At 38.4% G+C, this 19,516-nt stretch overlaps 2 protein-coding genes across 16 annotated transcripts in view; one reads left to right on the forward strand and one right to left on the reverse strand.

Moving 5' to 3' along the window:
* Positions 1 to 11,697, forward strand: part of LOC101737640 (pyruvate carboxylase, mitochondrial) — a 46,324-nt gene extending 34,627 nt beyond the window's left edge. For all 12 annotated transcript variants that reach the window (XM_062673601.1, XM_062673604.1, XM_062673600.1 and 9 more), the window contains 10 exons: positions 95 to 242; positions 2,105 to 2,364; positions 3,381 to 3,595; positions 4,204 to 4,414; positions 4,617 to 4,823; positions 5,458 to 5,566; positions 7,314 to 7,439; positions 7,887 to 8,048; positions 9,278 to 9,353; positions 9,931 to 11,697. In XM_062673601.1, the coding sequence (XP_062529585.1) occupies positions 95 to 242; positions 2,105 to 2,364; positions 3,381 to 3,595; positions 4,204 to 4,414; positions 4,617 to 4,823; positions 5,458 to 5,566; positions 7,314 to 7,439; positions 7,887 to 8,048; positions 9,278 to 9,353; positions 9,931 to 10,103 (1,687 nt within the window). In that variant the 3' untranslated portion in view covers positions 10,104 to 11,697. The remainder of the gene's footprint in view (positions 1 to 94; positions 243 to 2,104; positions 2,365 to 3,380; positions 3,596 to 4,203; positions 4,415 to 4,616; positions 4,824 to 5,457; positions 5,567 to 7,313; positions 7,440 to 7,886; positions 8,049 to 9,277; positions 9,354 to 9,930) is intronic.
* A 1,125-nt stretch (positions 11,698 to 12,822) lies between these two features.
* Positions 12,823 to 19,206, reverse strand: LOC101737777 (uncharacterized). 4 transcript variants are annotated; one of them, XM_021349353.3, is made up of 5 exons: positions 18,639 to 19,206; positions 16,885 to 17,186; positions 15,470 to 15,561; positions 14,056 to 15,390; positions 12,823 to 13,790 (listed from the first exon to the last, which is right to left on the reverse strand). In XM_021349353.3, exons 1-5 carry the CDS (start codon positions 18,748 to 18,750, stop codon positions 13,496 to 13,498), a joined length of 2,136 nt encoding a protein of 711 aa, XP_021205028.1. In that variant the 5' UTR covers positions 18,751 to 19,206; the 3' UTR covers positions 12,823 to 13,495. The 4 variants fall into 4 exon arrangements, with proteins under 4 accessions (XP_021205028.1, XP_012547657.1, XP_004928189.1 ...); XM_012692203.4 differs by having other exon boundaries at positions 12,823 to 13,808; XM_004928132.5 differs by having other exon boundaries at positions 16,885 to 17,183; positions 18,639 to 19,183.
* Between the last annotated feature and the right edge of the window lie 310 nt (positions 19,207 to 19,516).

A 19,516-nucleotide genomic window follows, 5' to 3' on the forward strand; every position in this document is an offset into this window, starting at 1 on the left:
TCGCGTGCGCTACTTTCCAAGCGAAGCCGGGGCGGGCCGCTAGTGATTAATAAAAAAAAAAAATTGTATTGTATTTTGTATACGTTGTTCACAGATTCCTCCACGAGTGTCCGTGGGAGCGTCTCCACGACATGAGGCAGCTGATCCCGAACATTCCGTTCCAGATGTTGCTCCGCGGCGCCAACGCGGTCGGTTACACCAACTATCCCGACAACGTTGTTTTCAAGTTCTGCGACATGGCCGTGAGTGTGAATTGTACCTTATTACTATTAATATAATAACTTTAGTCGTAAAACAAAACTGGTGCGCGTGCGACTTGGTGCACGTGAAAGAAGTGAAACTTCTATGAAAGAAGTGAAACTTCAACGTACCTCGAGAAATAACATTGACTTAGAATAAAACTGTTGCCGGTATTCGATGATTACCGAACGTGCCCTTAGGTTTTACTTAATAATATTTTTAGTGATAAACATTACTTTTATTTAAAATACTGCTCTCTGTAAATATTTTAGAAACTAAGCTTGCAATCTAGTAGTTTATATGAAATGCAATAGATGTCGCTAAACTAAATAACGAACTAACTCGCTTTGTCCTTTCCTTCTCTCCACGGTCGAGTGGTTCGCGAAACACTGTCTTTCTATATTGTATCTTTTCTCTCTAACCGTAACGACTCTGTCGCGAGTTAAATTTTACTCTCAACGCGTCTAAAAAACTTCAAAAAAACGAAGGTTGCCGGGAGCCCTTGAAAATGTTCCAAAGTATTTCACCTTCAAACATGAGGTCGGAGTCTCAGTAGCATTCTGATATAATAGTTCCGCCCATCAAAGCAGAACGCCCAAATTCTTCACTATGGAAAAGGGGTGGGATGGTAGAAAGTATCCATAAGGGCTTAGATTTCCACTCATCACCAACAGTGACTACTAGAAAAACACAGACAAGTGAAAATGTTGGGAAGTTAATCTCTGAATAGTCGGACGTGTCAGCGTCATTGAAATATCCTTTTTATAATTATTTAGCTCAATTAGAAGTGCCTTCGCGTGGCGTTGCAGACTCATGAAATGTTGACTTTACAAAACGATTAGTATTGTGTTCTGATAAATGAATAATTAGCACATTCCGCATCAAGACCAATAAACACATTATATCACTCTAGTCTATTCTGTAACTTCATACCCATACGGAAACAAAATAGAAGCATTGGAAGGTGTTTTGTTTTTACACAAAACGTAGTGATTATATAGTTATATACTCTTTGGAATTAAAAATACCGTCTTCCTTGCAAAATAATTTTGACGTGAATTCTCTATGATGTTTTTCATAATGCAATGCACGCTAATCGTGTACATTGTCAACAATTTGGATCGTCGCCAAAACCCTCTTAACATCTACCTAATGCCTATAATGTTTTTATTGTATATCAGAGGAAATGTGAAAGTAGCCCTGGTAATTAACAAATTAAAGAGCGGACGGTTAGCGTGGTATGGAGATGTATGGAAATGGTAGTGCAAGGCAGAGGGGGAAGACGTTGACCGAAGAAGACATGGATGGAGTGTGTTAATGACGATATGAAAGAGAGAGGAGTCAGCGTTGAGATGACGGCTGATAGAAGAGAATGGAATAGAAAAATTCGCTGTGCCGACCCTACCTAGTAGGATCATCATCATTCTCCTGCCTTTCACCTGGGGTCGGCGCAAGATGTTTTCCTTCCATACTCTTCTATCATATACCATTTCTTCGTTCACTCCCCTCTTACACATATCGTCTTTCACGAAATCCATCCATTTCTTCTTAGATTACCTCTACCTCTATATCCTTCCACATTCATAGTTAACACTCTCTTACCAACCTCATTTTCTTTTCATCTCATCACATGTCCATACCATCCCAAACGCGCACTTCTCAACTTCTGTCACGGGTGCCACTTTCAGACTTCCTTTAACATATTCATTTCGTATTCTATCCATTCTCGTTACTCCACACATACATCGCAACATTCGCATCTCTGCATGCAATCGCCTTTTATTCATCCTTCATAAAAGACCCCACCTAGTAGGCTAAGGTGAAGAAAAAGAAGTCCAATGTTTTTATAAATGTTTATCCTCAGGTCCAAGCAGGAATGGACATCTTCCGAGTTTTCGATTCGCTGAACTACCTGCCGAACTTGGTACTGGGCATGGAGGCAGCCGCGAAGGCAGGCGGAGTCGTCGAGGCCGCCATCTCATACACGGGCGACGTTTCGGACCCCAGCAAAACTAAATACGACCTGAAGTATTACACGAAGCTGGCCGACGATCTGGTGAAGGCCGGAACTCACGTGCTCGCTATCAAAGACATGGCCGGACTGCTGAAGCCCCAGGCTGCGAAGTGAGTGTCATACATTATACAGTGTGCTTAGTGCGAGTTTTTTAACGTTCTCGATAGCGTAAAAGTTAACTCATATTTGTATGGAATGGGATCGTTTGCGTACGGTTGCCGCTAGGGGCGCTGTTGCAACTGCTTATAAAATTGGATTAACTTTTACGCTATCGAGAACGTTAAGACACTCGCACTAAGCACACAGTCTTCGGTTTGAGCGAGCCGTAAACATAATTAAAACCACTTTTACCGTTTAATCTCGCGTTTTTTATTGTAACTAAATTTTTTCCAATTCAATCCAAAATTTCGAATGTGTATGTACACTTTAAATTACATTAATTTTGTTTTTTAGCTATAGTCTACTTTAAAAAAAAAAATTATTTCTGACGTTTCATGACACACAGAACGACCTTAAGTTTGTAGTCTGGCAATTCGTTTGTCTAAGTAATATAATAGCAATAGCAAACGCGTAATTTTATTAAGCTGTAAAAGCAGTTTTAAATTATGAGTAAAACGTGCTCATCCCTATCTTGTATTGGCATTAGCAGTTTCAATTACTGCGTGAATTCTTTAATTTGTTTTTTCATACATCATACATACATGTTTTTAATTTGTTTTGTCATTTCCAACATATTATATCAATACGGGCATACATTGAGTTAATAATTCTTCTTTCTTTCTGGTCGTTCCCTCAATGCTGAGGATCGTGACTGTATGTCAATCTTCATTCGGTCTGGTTCTGCGCCATATGTACCACTCCCTGCATCTGGCCTCCAGTCACCTCCTTGAGTTGGTCCACCCATCTAGCTGGCGCTCTTCCTCTAGCGCGCTTCCCCTCCATTAATCCGAGAATGATGAGTTTCTCCAGGCTCGAAGGGACCGCATTATGTGCCCAAAGAAACTCCGGATTCTTTCCTGGCACGTAGTCAGCAGGCGCTTCTTGGTGACCTTCAGTTAATAATTTATAATGTATAAAAGAAAAGGTTTTTCATTATGATTACGTAGAACATCCGCGTTCCGTTCAGGTTGCTGATAGGCGCCATCCGCGCGGCGCACCCGCACGTCCCGCTGCACGTGCACACGCACGACACGAGCGGCGCGGGCGTGGCCGCCATGCTGGCGTGCGCGGAGGCGGGCGCGGACGTGGTGGACGTCGCCGTGGACTCCGTGTCCGGACTCACCTCGCAGCCCAGCATGGGCGCTCTGGTGGCTTCCTTGCAGGGCACCCCCTTGGACACTAGTCAGTAATCATTTCGAATTTACCACTCTGACTAAATAAGGCTGTGATGTGAGCCCACGTTAATAAGTATTAGCGTTCTTCGTAATTCTGGCGCGAAGTTGTCGTTTCGTTTCGGGCGACAGTTTTGCGTTGCCCCATCGCCTGGGTCGGTACAACATCGTGTCTAACCCAGCGAGGTTAGTGTAAGCCACTTCACATATCTCGAGGTCATTTAACGCTAGCTAAAGCATTATGAGAAATATATTGAAAGTACATTTTTTTTATTTTTTTTTTATTGCTTAGACGGGTGCACTAGCTCACAGCCCATCTGGTATTGAGTGGTTACCGAAGCCCATAGACATTAAAACGTAATGCCGACACGTAACGACAACGTAAATGCCGCCACCCACCTTGAGACATGAGTTCTAAGGTCTCACATGTAACAGTACAACGGCTGCTCCGCCCTTCGAACCGAAACGCATTACTGCTTCGCGGCAGAAATAGGAAGGGTGGTGGTATCTACCCGTGCGGACTCAGACGTCGTACCACCATCATATTAATTGTGTATCTAAATCGGTTTAGTTTGTACAATGAAGATGAAACAATAATGAATTGTTTCCTCCACGCAGAGATACCGCTACAAAAGGTGTCAGAGTACTCAGCCTATTGGGAGCAAGCTCGTACCCTATACGGACCCTTCGAATGTACGGCCACAATGAAATCTGGCAACGCTGATGTGTACCTCAATGAGATCCCCGGAGGACAGTACACCAATCTACAATTCCAAGCTTTCTCCTTAGGACTGGGAAGCCAATTCGAAGAGGTCAAGAAAGCTTACAGGTAATTTGAATTTTGAACAAGTAAACAAATTCATCTGTGTCATCATCTCAGTGCGAGTTTTGTAACGTTCTCGATAGCGAGAAAGTTAGCTCAAACTTGTATGGAGTCGGAACGTTTGCAACTAAGCACATTGACGCCCCCCTTTTGAAAAATGGAATTGAATAATCAATCAACTTTCCTTCTCTTTTGATTCGTCTTTCAGAGAAGCAAATCTCCTCTTGGGTGATATAATCAAAGTTACTCCATCGTCGAAGGTCGTGGGAGATCTTGCACAGTTCATGGTACAGAACAAGCTGACGGCTGCCGATATCAACGCTAGAGCTGAGGAGCTCTCCTTCCCGAAGTCGGTGGTGGAGTACCTGCAGGGAGCCATCGGGATACCGTATGGAGGATTCCCTGAACCATTGAGGTATCCAACCATTTATCTATATTAAAGTTCACTTTTTTTATTTATTGCTTAGATGATGCCGTACGTTCCATGGGGAGTGCTCTGAGGAATTGTTTGAGATGATCCCCTCATCTCCTTTTTATCATCGGAGCAGAGTTCATCCATATTATCTGGAACCGCTGCGTTCATCCACAGTGCGTTTCCAGAGGTCTTTTTTGCCACGTACCATCCGGCTATGGAATGAGCTCCCCTCCACGGTGTGTCCCGAGCGCTATGACATGTCCTTCTTCAAACGAGGCTTGTGGAGAGTATTAAGCGGTAGGCAGCGGCTTGGCTCTGCCCCTGGCATTGCTGAAGTCCATGGGTGACGGTAGCTACTCACCATCAGGTGGGCCGTATGCTGGTATGCCTACAAGGGCAATAGAAAAAAATTGAGTGGACAAGCTCACAGCCCACCTGGTGTTAAGTGGTTACTAAAGCTCATAGATATCTACAACGTAAATGCGCCATCCACCTTGAGATATGAGTTCTAAGGTCTCAGCACATTTTTGTATAATCCACTGTGGTTAATATCCAAATTAAGACACAAATTATATATGGTGCCTATTTATAATTCCATATTATTATCTTTATAATTCCATATTATTATTTTTAGGTCGAAAGTTCTGAAAGACATGCCGAGAATCGAAGGACGTCCCGGAAAAGAGTTGCCTTCTCTGAACTTCGATAAACTAAAGGGTGAACTGAAAGAATCTTTCCCAGACGTAAGTCGAATATGTTTCAACTCAAAATTGATTTATAATTTTATATATTTACTGGAAATGATATGTAACCATAGTAATAACGAATCGGAAAGTTTAATAGATTATAAAATCTTGGCTCTATGCAACTATATAGGCACATTACGTGTGACGTCATTCTGAACCAAATAAGCGACGAAGTAAATGAATGTATTAAATACAATAATTATAATCTTATTTTCAAATATTTTATATAGTGCGCTGTGGTTCTTGTTTAAAAAAAGCTATGGGCATTAAATATATTCTCAAAAGAAAAACTACTTAGATTATGTATTATTGAGATATTTTAGTTTGCCTCTGCAGTGTGTTTACGTTTTTATATCGCTAAGAGAACTAAAGTTTCTTGAAAACGAATAAAAACATTATAAGAAACTAGCTTTGAAAGGCATCCAACGACGAAGGCATAAAAATATATAATTATATACATCACAAAAAGTTGTTAAAAAATACGCATGCGTCAACGGATTGTAGCATGGGTAGTTATTTACTAAAATATTTCATATACAGTCAAACCTGGGTAAGTGAGAACTGGATAAGTGAGAAAACTCTATAAGAGAGTAATAGCCAGGACCCGTCATTTTAAGCTCCCAAAACCTCTATTAGCGAGAAACAGAAACCTCTGTAAGAGAGAGTCGTTTTTCCCTCATGGACCTCCGTAAGTGAGACTGCTACTTATCTATACCTCTATAAGCGACAGTCGAGCTTTATTTATTTATATCATTTAGGAGGAACAAATGATATAACAAATTACAAATTTAACATCTGCTATTTTATGACTCTTTCTTAACTTTCGTGGAACTTCCTACCATTGTTTTTGTATTGTTTTCTCGTCAATATTGAACCTATTGTATTTCGTGGAACTAAATTACATTGTTATTTTATCGTATTCTTTTCGAATGGACACGTATGCTGCCTATGTACCGTCCTGTTTGTCGGACTTAGTCAGTTTATCGTTAATCAATTGCGAAGGAAAGTTCTGTTCTGCATCATGTCAAAACGGAAAATTAATGTACTGTCATTAAGTGATAAACATAAAATAGTGAATGCGTTTGAATCGCGAAATAAAATTCAGAGGGTGCATTAGCGAGAAACTCGGGTTAGTGAGAAACCTCTATAAGCGAGAATGAGATTGTGCTCCCTTGAACTCTCGCTTATCTATAATAAAATTTAACTGGGGAGAAAGTGGCCGTTTTGTCCCCTTTTAAAAATAAGGTAAACAAATGAACTTGTTATATAGGTACTCAAATATTAGTTTAAATATAAAATAATAGTAAGTTTTAGCTTTCGCTATTCAACAAACGTAAGTGGTTTATTATATTATAGCAAAATTTCTAAATATGTATATTCAAAAGCATTTAACACAAAATATTTTTCTTTTTTCCTACCTAAACTGATCGTCTTGAGAGACCATTTCAGCATAACCTTAAGTAGTAGGTGAGCTCACGGGGCTCAAATCTGATGACGATGCTAACACGAACCCTAGCAGTGCTTCGCAAAATCTACTACTGGATAGGAAACGCGACCCACTGAGAAGATCCGGCGAGAAACTCAGTGGGCTTTGTCTGTGGGTTAATTTACTCGTCGAGCCCTTCGTCGCAAGCGACGGGTTCGACGAGAACGGTGACCGGTGCTTGTGGTACCTAAAAGCACTGTTAATGGATCGGGAGGATCCGAAATGACGTTGATACAAGTGACGGTTTTATCATTACAGATAAACGACGAGGACGTGATGTCGGCGGCGATGTACCCGCAGGTCGCGAGCGACTTCTTCCGTTTCCGGGACAAGTACGGGCCCGTCAAACATCTGGACACCAAGACCTTCCTGGTCGGCCCCGCGGTGAGTACGCGCCCACCCCCACATTCTTCTTTTTGAAGTTATACTTCTTTAGGCGCGTTATGAAAAATTGATGAGAGTGAAATTTTACGATGCGCGCGCACCGTGACACAAAATTAACAGAAATGGAGTTGCCCACTAAATCGCTAATTACAATACGACCGACGTAACTTGGCGAGTCTGAATATAGCCGCAGGTAAACTTTCGCGCATGTACACTCGTAAAAAAAAGTGTTATTAGCATTCATTTTTTAGTAATATAAATGACAAAATTATTATTTAATATAATTCATACTAAATATTATTAAATTATTAACGTTAAATATTTATTATTAATTATTTAATATTAAAAAAAAAGAAATAAATTTAATAAAAATAAAGTATAACTTCTTACGCGCGTACACTTTTTATTTATTTCTTTTATTTTTTACTAATATAAATTATTGAACAGGTCGGCGACACCATAGAGGTTAAGATAGAGCGCGGCAAGACCCTGGACATCAGGACGGTGGCGGTGTCGGAGGACATGACGGCCGCGGGAGAGCGTGAGGTCTTCTTCGAGCTTAACGGACAACTGCGGTCAGTCTTCATCAGAGACGAAAACGCCAGCAAGGTTGGTCTCTATGTTTATATGCGTAGATTGCAAAATTTATTGGTGGTGGTAGGACCTCTTGTGAGTCCGCGTGGGTAGGTGTGGTACCTACCCGACCTTTGAACTCATATCGTCGAATATGACTCCTTGAAGTCGTCGTGGTCTAAAGGATAAAACGTCCGTTGCATTCGTATATCGATGCACCGGTGTTCGAATCTCAGGCGGGTACCAATTTTTCTAATGAAATACGTACTCAACAAATGTTCATGATTGATTTCCACGGTGAAGGAATAACATCGTGTAATAAAAATGAAACCCGCAAAATTATAATTTACGTAATTACTGGTGGTAGGACATCTTGTGAGTCCGCACGGGTAGGTACCACCACCCTACCTATTTCTGCCGTGAAGCAGTAATGCGTTTCGGTTTGAAGGGTGGGGCAGTCGTTGTAACTATACTTGAGACCTTGGAACTTATATCTCAAGGTGGGTGGCGCATTTACGTCGTAGATGTCTATGGGCCCCAGTAACCACTTAACACCAGGTGGGCTGTGAGCTTATCCAAACATCTAAGCAATAAATATATTATCGCTATCGAGAAGCCACAGTTATTAACACCCTCGTCAGACATCGTAGGGGCAAATAAGGTGATCGAGCTAAGAGCAATATTGAGTACACCAATCACGTTTGTTGTCTTGGAACAATTTAGAAATCCTCTCTTGACCTTAGCAAATGAAAACGAATGACAGTTCTTAGGACGGAGGCACCGCTCTTCAAGAAGGCCGGTTGATAAGTGTGATGGCGTCTACGCGCCTCCATCGGCTAGGCTCTGTCGTAGCACGAAGTTAGCCGAGTTCCGATACCGCAACCGTGCTGCCATCTCTCGGGAATCGTGCCGCGTTTCATTTAGCTACCAAACTAATGACCGTCTCCGACGTATATAAAAATTAATTACCCTAGCGTGTGTAGGTGAGCTCGCGGGGCTCAAACCGGAGAGTTGCTAACACTGACCCTAGCAAGAGCAGTGCTTCGCAGAATCTACCACCGGGTCGGAAACGCGACCCGCTGAGAAGATCCGCCGAGAAACTCAGTGGGCATAGACTAACCAGCAACGCACTCCGACTTTATATTATTTGTATTATTCTTCATAGATTCTTTTTAAAAAACTCTAATATTGAAATTCATTTGTAATCGACCTCTAAGTATATATATGGATGTACACAATAATGTGAGCAATAAATTAACTTTTAGGAAATGAAGATCCACCCGAAGGCGGTGAAAGGCGATAAGAATCAAGTGGGTGCCCCGATGCCCGGAACCGTTCTCAGTGAGTAAATCGTATTATTAAAGACTAGCCGTACTCGCTTCACTTCGCTGTGCATTTAAAATTAACATTATTATTTATTGTCATTATTATTAGGGAGTCCAACACTCATATAAATATTAGCCTATCCATTAAGTACATGTATTTTCTACATGGATACCAAGTTTCAAGTCAATCGGATGCACGGTTCAGTAGTTATAACTGAACATCCCTAAAAACCACTGTAGATTTATATATTAGTATAGATATGACGAAAACTTTTTCAAAACGAAGTTCATGAAAAGCCCGAATGTGTAAAGACCTCCCTTAGCATTGCCGATGTCCATAAACCAAAGCGTTTAAATGATAAACATAAAGTTACATGGCTTTTTCTTTTAATAAGTTCATTCTATTTTAATTTACAAAGATTTTATTAACATTGAAATTAGTAGATTCTGTGCACTCTTCCTTAATGTATTCACTGTCGATATCCTTTGTGCGTCCAATATTTCTCTCAAGTCGTTGGGTTCGTGAGTTTAAATGCGCTCGGACACCATTGACAGATGTTTGACAGTAGCTAACGTCAGTTTCAATTCCGCAGCTATCAAAGTGAAGGAAGGCGACAAAGTCGAGAAGGGGCAGCCGATAGCCGTGCTCTCCGCTATGAAAATGGAAATGATCGTTCAAGCCCCCAAAGCTGGTACCGTCAAGACCGTCTCGATTACAAACGGACAAAAACTAGAAGGCGACGATTTGATCTGCACTATCGAATAACAATAATAAAAAAACAACAACAAAAACATCCGATGAGGTTAATGCTTTAAATTAAAAAACAAATATTGAAAAATTCCTCAAACGCCACGAAACCTTATCTCCAGTAATATTACCTCAACTACAATTTAAGACATGAGTGTATGAAGGCATATGATGCAATTAGTTAATTTTTATTATAAAAAATACAATTTAATAGTTTTTTTAATTTTTAAATAAACTACTACTAATTGAATAAGAACTGTCTGATGAACTCATCTTTGTTTAATACTTCACTATTAAATTTTATTGCCTTTTGTTTATTTCACTTTTACACTAAACACAATATTGCAAATTACCCGAGCACGACAATGTCGGAGAATTTTAGGTGCGTGAGTGACTAACGCGCATGCGCACTTATCAGTACCCAGGGAGGAAAAGTTATACTTTCTTTCCTGTACAGCGGGACGAAAACCGAACTTTCGGCGTAGGTAGGAGAAAAAAGTCCCTTCATCCACTCATGTCTTCAATTGTACAAGTTCATTAGTTTAGAGCCAACGCTTAGTTATAGAGAATGTTTGATATTAAACATTCTGAATGAAAGGCATTGCGAGCATTCTCTAAGTTTGTTGAACTATTTGGTGAACGTATAATTTTCAAAAGTGTCTGAATACCAACGATGGACTACTCAGCGCTTTATTTGCGAGAATCCATCATCACGTTTTATGGCTGTTTTGTATAAAGACATCAGATGTTAACTTGTATTTATGTGCTTCGTTTTTATTTGTGCATATCGTCGCATAGAAGGATCTGGCAAAAGCGATCGTTTTTTTTTTTTTTTTTTTTCATTTGTATTTATTCAAATACACAATTACTACTGCCGGTTTATCGAAAAATGTGGCATGTCACGTTGATTGAAAGATGATTCACTGTTTACTTCTTTCCCGTGAACTGAGCGCAGCGCGATCGACTCCTTTGCCAGGTTTCTGCTACACGCCGATAGATGCCGCTAGTTTTGCTAAAGCTGATGAAGGATAAATGGAATGTACTAATATTTTACATTATCCGTTAGGTACGTTGTTTTTATTATACCTTATTTAATTAATTTTATTGAATATTTGCAATAATGCTAAGATTATTTTGTCCAGAGCAAAACTAAAAATGTTGCTATACTGCACAGATACAATATATCGAGATTTGTGATGATCACTATACATATTATTATGATGGTGCAATATTTGTCATTTTAAATTCAAATTTTAAGTAAACGATACGTTATTGTTATACTTGTAAAGTTTATTTTATTAATATTATATAGATGTTAGTCATTCCATGAAATGTAACAGGGTTATGAGTAGAGTGGAGAAGTTTCTAGAGGTGTTTTTTTTTTTAAATAAATTTGACCAACCAATTAACTCATTCATCGCTATGTTTTCTTTAATTCCTACCTTGTAGAGTTAATTCCGGTATTGTAATGTATTAAACCATTTTAGGGACTTCTCTACTATGGAGTGAGATGTATTCTCTTATTTTTATGTTGGTGCTCATTTGTTGATAAATCTTGTTATCCCTTTTGCATAATGTTTTTATTTTATTTAATAAAATTTTATTTAAATTACTATTTGTTTTAATGACGATTCATAAGGAAATTTGCCATTGCGCAAAGGGATTTATTTAGTTCCTAATTTGATACCCAAATACTTTTTCTTGTCAATTGAAATATAATTTTAATTTCTCATCCAACATAAAACGTATATCATAATTTCTGAAATAAAACAATATGTATTTTTTATTTATTTCAATAAAATACAAACAACATTCATGGTAAGTGATGAATGTGTGAAAGATTTTATTATTTATACATTAAATTATACTGGCAGAAGGCACCTACCTTTATCGTGAGTGTTAAGTTTCTGATGAGTTTGCGACCAAGCTATAACATAGTGAGCGATTGGGCATTTTACGTTACGTATGAATGGCTAGTTATACTAAGCTTATATTAGGTTATACTAGTTAAATGTTTTGTATACTATTTGTGGAGGTATACGACAAAGGGAAAACCGTCCACCGACCGGGTGATTTTGCTCGGTAGACAGACGGTCCGAATGTTGTTGTTCGGAACTTGTATATATTTTTACTGGTGGTAGGACCTTTTGTGAGTCCGCGCGCGTGGGTACCATCACCCTGCCATTTCTGCCGTGAAGCAGTAATGCGTTTCGGTTTGAAGGGTGGGGCCGCCGTTGTAACTATACTTGAGACCTTGAACTAATATCTCAAGGTGGGTGGCGCATTTACGTTGTAGATGTCTATGGGCTCCAGTAACCACTTAACATCAGGTGGGCTGTGAGCTCGTCCACCCATCTAAGCAAAAAAAAAAACTCAGTAGGCTGTGTCTGAGGATAAATTTACTCGTCGAACTCTTGAGGGCTCAAAGTTCAAGCAGCCGTTGTAGTGTAAAAACTAAAAAACTCTGTCTATGGACTCCAGTCCCCACTTAAACCGTGAGCTCGTCCACTCACGCTAGCAATAAAAATAAAAGTAATTTAGTTATGTACTTCTACATACTTTCAACAAATTTCATTGTAATTGGAAGACCAAAAAGAGAACGATATAAATCAGAGCATGATTTTTACATGCTAGAAAGAGACAGCTGCAGTTCACAGAGTAACTCATGTCTCCCCTTCTTAACGCTTCTTGTCGCATGCGTCTCAACTAGTCGACCATCACCAAGAAAGAACATCAGTAGATTTTGAAAATACATTTAATTAAAGTAATAAACTCTCTTCTCAATCAAACATGATTATTCCAATATATTTCTTGTGGACATTCCGCAGCACATGGTTTTCTTAATGTTGTATTATACACTACTTTCGTTTGACAATTACTTTTTATAAACTAGACACATGAATATCTTATATACTAAATAAATTCTATAATCCCTAACATTAAGTAGCAATGTCTTTATTAGAAAATATGATATTAGCCTTTAAATGCATATTACATCAAATTCTTGTGAAATGTGTCTTAACTTTAATTATAATATACATCAACTAGTCAAAACTAGGAGTCTAAGAGCGACTATAATTTATAATTTCATTATGTCATTCATTCTTTTGATTCATAGGAAATTTCATACAAAATTAATGGTTCTGAATATCGACACATATCACATAGAAAAATTGTGTATAAGCAATTAATTTTAAACATCCATGGCCTTTCTTAATTTTTACTTACTCTTACTTACTTAGAATAAATGATTTTTGCAAAATCACATCTACTAAATTGTCTATGTCCAAAACATCTAACATGTATCATATACATAACATACATATATCTAAATAATTTAACCAGGTTACAGCCCTTTGAAAGTAGGGTGTTTAATGTATTCATTAAAAAAAAAAAAAAAAAACAAAAGACTATTGGTCGTTGTCATCGGCGAACATAGTTATATTCCATTTTTTTAGGGCGTGTAAATGTAAAAACGAGTTTTCCACGAACCTTTCCGAAAACGTGTATTCAGCGCGATCAGATTTGTCCTCTTTCGGAGTCTCGGGCGCCGCCTGCGAACCCTCCAGCTCCTCGACTGACGGGACAGAGTTCTGGTCGCTGAGGCTCAGACTGGCATCGGTCTCGTCTCGGTAACAACGGCGCTTGTGATCGATAGGGAAATTGTTGTAAGAATGTTCCACGCGCACTGCTTGCATCGTATTACTGTTGGTAAAAACAACTCTGTAATTTGACGAGGAATAAACAAAAATTAACTGGAGCCGGTTAATGGATGCTAAATGTAACTATGTTAATTATCGTAATGATTTCATGTAAAACTTAACAAAACAAGCAGCATATTATTGATTACGTTAACAATAGACAGCGCTCGGTTAGCTATCAAACATGATTTAAAAATCTAAAAATAAAAACTCTAAACACACTCATTTTAGAATATTAGTGAAAAGGTTACATACAATTCAATAGCTACCTTGTCTTCCGCAAAACGGGACGACCCATTTCTACTTGTAATTCCAGAGAGTATAATTTGGCTAACGATGCCAACTTTTCTTTTTCTTCTGGGTCGTTTAAAGACGGTAGCTTTAGTTCAGTTTGGCAAGAATCCTGAAGGAACTTCGAAAGTCGCTCGTTCGCAGCGCTGAGGATCAGAAACCCTGGTCGCTCCTCGCGTATCCTGCGGCAGCCGGCTCTTATCTCTCTCACCTCTGCGACCGAAGATATCCCCATAGAATGTTCGCTGTTATTATGGTCGCTCTGAGGAGATTTCTCGCTCAAATTCATATCACTCGACGATGTTTTCTGTAGAGAGAAATCCGTTCGCGGCATTTGATTAAGCGGCTCCTCCGATTTTTCCTCAAACGCCTGAAATGCCTGAAAAAACGACTCGTTCACATTCTGACCGGACCCGCCGGCCTTTTTAATGTCACTGAAACTCGAGAATGTAGAATGGGGCTGGAGGATGTTGTCTCTAAAGGTTGCCTCTTCTTCAACGTCAACAATGGTTTTTGAATCTGACATTACTGCATCATCATCGTTTCCGGAGTCAACTTTGGCTCGTTTTTTCTTAAGTCTGTTTTTACTCCAACCGCTTTTCACAAGATGATTCTCCTTTTTGAGGCGTTTAGGTGGGGGCATGTTACTGATCGATTTCTGGGAATGATTGTTTACAGTCTTGGTTGTTTTGAAAGTGAGACTCTTGTTAAACACTTTGAGTTCTTCGATTCCAGGCCAGTCGGTGAGTTCGTCATCACCTTCCCTGTCACTATCATTTGTGACAACTCCATCAGAGTCACTACTGCTCAATGAACTAGACTCGTTGCCCGTACATTCCATGCCACAGGTGTCATCAAATTGTAATGGATCTCTTAGTGTATTCGGTGGATGGGTTTTATTTAACAATTTGATTTTCCTATGGTATTTTGAATCCAGTTTGTTTTTGTTCAGAACTGGATCAAAAACAGGAGGTAAATCTGTTGTTACTTTATAACCTGTCATTTTAGAGAAATTAGGAGTGCAACCTTTTGATGTGTTTTTATATATAAAATTAAAGCTGGAACTGCTTGGTAGAAAGAGTGCATTTGTACAAGATGAAGATTTCACACCTTCCAAATTTGGAGATTTTAGAATTATCTTCCCTGGCTGCAGAATCGAGTCTTTCTTCTTATCAGTGTCATGTTTCCTGTTTTTCAAATCACTTTTGAAGTATGAAGATTTCGATGAACATCCCCCACTGAATGATCTCTCTCTCATTTCACAGACATCTTTGTCTCGATGTGACCATTTTCTTTTCCCACAGAAGGCATTCCTGTAAATTATCAATCATAAATACACAAAGCACAAATAGAAAAAATATCTTATTCAACGTTTCCTAAATTTCATTATACCTTTCTGGTTTAAGGAGTTTGTGTTTGTTTACAGGAATCACAGAGGATGCGACCTGACTCTGTAGTGTGATGGTTCCTGGCAATGGACTGAGCTGTAAAATAAGTTAAATGACTAAATTCGGACCTTTAGATTGCATTGTTGAATTATGAAGAAAAAAAAAATTTTTTTTTTTTCCTACCTAAACTGATAGCCTTGAGAGGCTATATCAGCGTAACCTTAACTAGTAGGTGAGCTCACGGGGCTCAAACCTGATGACGTTGCTAACACGAACCCTAGCAAGAGCCGTGCTTCGCAGAATCTACCACCGGATCGGAAACGCGACCCAATGAGAAGATCCGACGAGAAACTCAGTGGGCTGTGTGCAAGGTTTAATTTACTCGTCGACCTCTTCATCGCAAGCGACGGGTTCGACGAGAACGAAGACCGGTGCTCGAGGTACCTAAGAGCACCGTTAGTGGATCGGGAGGATCCGAAATGATGTGCTTTGGGCGACGTCGACTGCTTTCCATTCTGTCCGCAGGATCGGGAATGTAGTTACCGGCGGCCACGATGAAAGGGTTCTCGTGTCGTGCCGCTTTATCGAAGTGAAAAGTATCATTACTTGTTGCCCAAAGCCCTTTCCAGTTTCAGCAGGATAGGTGGGTGAACATGAGTTCAGCCAGGAGGGTTTGCATTTGCTAGCAACTACCCGAGCGCCTCCGGAGAGACCTGACAACTTAAGGGCAACTGCTCCACGAATGGGTCTACTATTGTATCGGAATTTCGATCCACTGACATACTCATGGGTGTCAAGTTGCACATCAAACTCTTTACCTTGTTCAACAAGTATGGTTGCCAGGGTTCCTAAGCCTGCTCCTAATATTAGGGCTGAAGAGGTCTAATGATAGATTTAGTAGACGGATATGTAAACATGTGAAAACAGATTTTCCAATCTATTTTATACAGTTGATGACAAAATAATTGAAAATACAGATATTTTTCAGCTTTAGAAACTAGTTATTTTCTTTTGTAAATTATTTATTGATTTTATTAACATGTAAAGAAACTATATTTCTTTATAGTACATTTGTACAGCACTCTATGGCTCCTGTGTACTTATATAGATGGCGCTGTCGACAAGTGACATGCGTTGTTAATGAAGGGTTGACATCTGCCATGTTCGGGTATAAATTAAATTAGATAATTATTTTAGGAAATTGAGAGTGGTAGACTTTAAATATCGTTTCTTTGTTTTCAGGCGAGATACCTATAATGTGAATGTACTGTTTATTACTGTTGTGTATGTTATTAAGTTGTAATTGTAAGTTATTAAAATAATAAAATCTTTGTTTTCAGAGCAATGCCATATTTGTTTCAACAACAAATCCCATTTATAATTCATAGTAAATTAAATAAAACAATCTTATAAACATACCTCTGTTGTCACACTTAATATTTCAAGTGATGGTGACATTTTCCCATCCGCATATTCCACTGGCATTTTCTTATACTTCCTTTTCCTTCTTGCATTTGCAGGACGGGTTGGAGAGAAGTTCTCATTGAAAGAATCGGACTCAAAGTTGCCAATCTGGCAATACTGACGAGATTTCATTGTGGAAGACTTGTGTAGATTCAGTTGAGGGTCATCAGAGTCCGAGAGAGGCTGAGTGATCAGTGGGGCCTGTGGTGGACTACTTGAGCTGCCATCTTCGACAATGCTCACTGTTACTGCTGCTGCTGAAAGGAGACACAGTTTATATTAGCAGACTCAATAAAATTAAGGCGACATTTATAATATAAAAATTTTTCACTAATGGTAGGACCTCTTGTGAGTCCGCAAAGGTAGGTACCACCACCCTGCCTATTTCTGCCGTGAAGCAGTAATGCATTTCGGTTTGAAGGATGGGACAGCTGTTGTAATTATACTGAGACCTTAGAACTTATCTCAAGGTGGGTGGCGCATTTACGTTGTAAATGTCAATGGGCTCCAGTAACCACTTACCAACAGGTGGGCTGTGAGTTCGTCCACACATCTAAGCAATAAAAAAAAAATGTAAACATGTAAAATACTCCATATACCAATAATCCAGAAATTGAATTATGTACTATGAAATATGTAATGAATCTATATTTTTTCCATTATCCACATAGGTGAATGGTGTAACAGCACCCCTGGCTTGAAGAATAATAAAGTAAGTACCCTGTGTTTTCACTAACATTAAATTTGTAATTCAGAAACAATCAAACAGAAAGACCAGATCTTATATTTTAATCTAAGTTGTAAGCTTTATGCAAAATCAATAATTTTGTCAATATTGACGCTTGAAAGGCAAAAGTGACTAAGCGACAATGCGTGAACTTTATAGTAGACTAATTTAAAGTTGAAATTCATTTAAAATATACATGAAAAATATGTGAAAAAAAAAATCTATTTTAACGAATCTAGCTGTAGATTGAAATGATTTTAATAGACCTAGAAATATTTTTTTTTTGCGCATCGAATATGGTTATTGCCTATCATTTATGTACAAATCAGTTATTGTCGCTTAGTCAAGTTTGCCTTTCAAGCGTCGATATTAAAACATCCAAACTTAGATTTATAACATCAGTAAAATTTTTATCCAAACTTAGATTTATAATATCAGTAAAAATTTTTGAACAACTTCTAAGTTTTGTCTATTTTGTGTGACGTTTTTAATTGACGATTCTGATCTACTTGGTTGTAATGAATTATCACTGCATCAACGCTATCTTCAAATTCATAACTAATATACAAACACTGGCTTCAACACACGAGGCATGCAGTAGTTATTAAAAAATACTATTATACCATGATTTGGGCCTAAAACTGGAAAATATTGTTGAAAAAGAACTTATTCCATGTGGAATCATTAATAAATTCAGAGATTTAAGTATGCTGCACAATATACTACAAAATGTTTTTAAATTTAATAGTTTATTTCACATGAAGATTAAAAAATTTACTATGTTTATTTTACGATAATCAACCTCATTATAATACTAAAATAATATTACTTTGTTGGATATATGTGACAATTTCTTGTGAAAGCATTATTAAATACAAACTTAAAAGCACTAAGCAGGATTGTTGTAAAAATATTTACGCAATACCTGTGATGCGCCGCGCACGTAAACAAATTAATGAAAAATAAACAATTCGTCACTCACGCAGGTTCCCCGCTGACCTGGTACGACGTCGAAGCCCTATTTTTCTGCGCTCTTGCCTCCCGCAGTTACTCTCCTCCAACGCTAGGTTAAGATCATGAGAAAGTCTCTCCATATCTATTAATCTTCAGATGAGCCCATTTCGGTAAAATCTAGAACATACTGCGGATACTTCAAACTTCGTTACGATCGACACACTTCTTGGAGCCCTTTCACAAAGTTGTAGGTATCTAATTCTTGCAACCTTCACTTTCATTTGTATTTAAAATATGTCAGCAAGTTCAACTTTGTTGTAACTTAACAAAATTTATTCACGAGTCACAGATTGCAGGTCACCTTTTCTAATTTATAGATTGTTTTATTTTTATTATGTACCTACTGCGTCTTATAATTTTTATAGTCTAAATAGTCTAATACATAAACTAAATGGATTTTCATAATATAGAGATTTCATTTATAATTGTTGTTTATTCTAAGTTAAACGCACAAAAACAGAGAAATAATGTCGAAATTCTTTCATAGATTCAACCATACATTTTTTTGGTACAATTTTTCCTTATTAGGAAAGGCAAGGGGATCAAAGCCTATACAACCTTTCAACAATAGTATCAATAATTTCTCAACTAATCATATACCCTGTACCGGTAAAATGGGGCGATTAGGGACAAATTCCAACTTTATGACCAATTTTAAGGTAGTTGTTGATGTATATAATGCTGTATCAGGATCAAAATGATTGAGTCTTGGGGGCATCTTTGTTGTCCAATTTAAAACTATGCAACTAGCATTCCAGTTTAAGCAAAAAAAGCAAAAATAGGTGTAATCCCTATTTACCCGGAAATTGCGGTTAATTGGGACGAAATGAGAAATTTGCTAGGGTG

This window comes from Bombyx mori, chromosome 18, assembly GCF_030269925.1.
Source record: "Bombyx mori chromosome 18, ASM3026992v2".
Lineage (NCBI taxonomy): Eukaryota > Metazoa > Arthropoda > Insecta > Lepidoptera > Bombycidae > Bombyx > Bombyx mori.

Coding starts and splice junctions, on each gene's coding strand:
- LOC101737777 (XM_012692203.4), bottom strand. CDS start 18,750: ATGGAGAGACTTTCTCATGATCTTAACCTAGCGTTGGAGGAGAGTAAC. Junction 17,187..18,638: donor CAGGTCAGCGGGGAACCTGC/GTGAGTGACGAA, acceptor GTCTCCTTTCAG/CAGCAGCAGTAACAGTGAGC. Junction 15,391..15,469: donor AAACTCCTTAAACCAGAAAG/GTATAATGAAAT, acceptor GATAATTTACAG/GAATGCCTTCTGTGGGAAAA.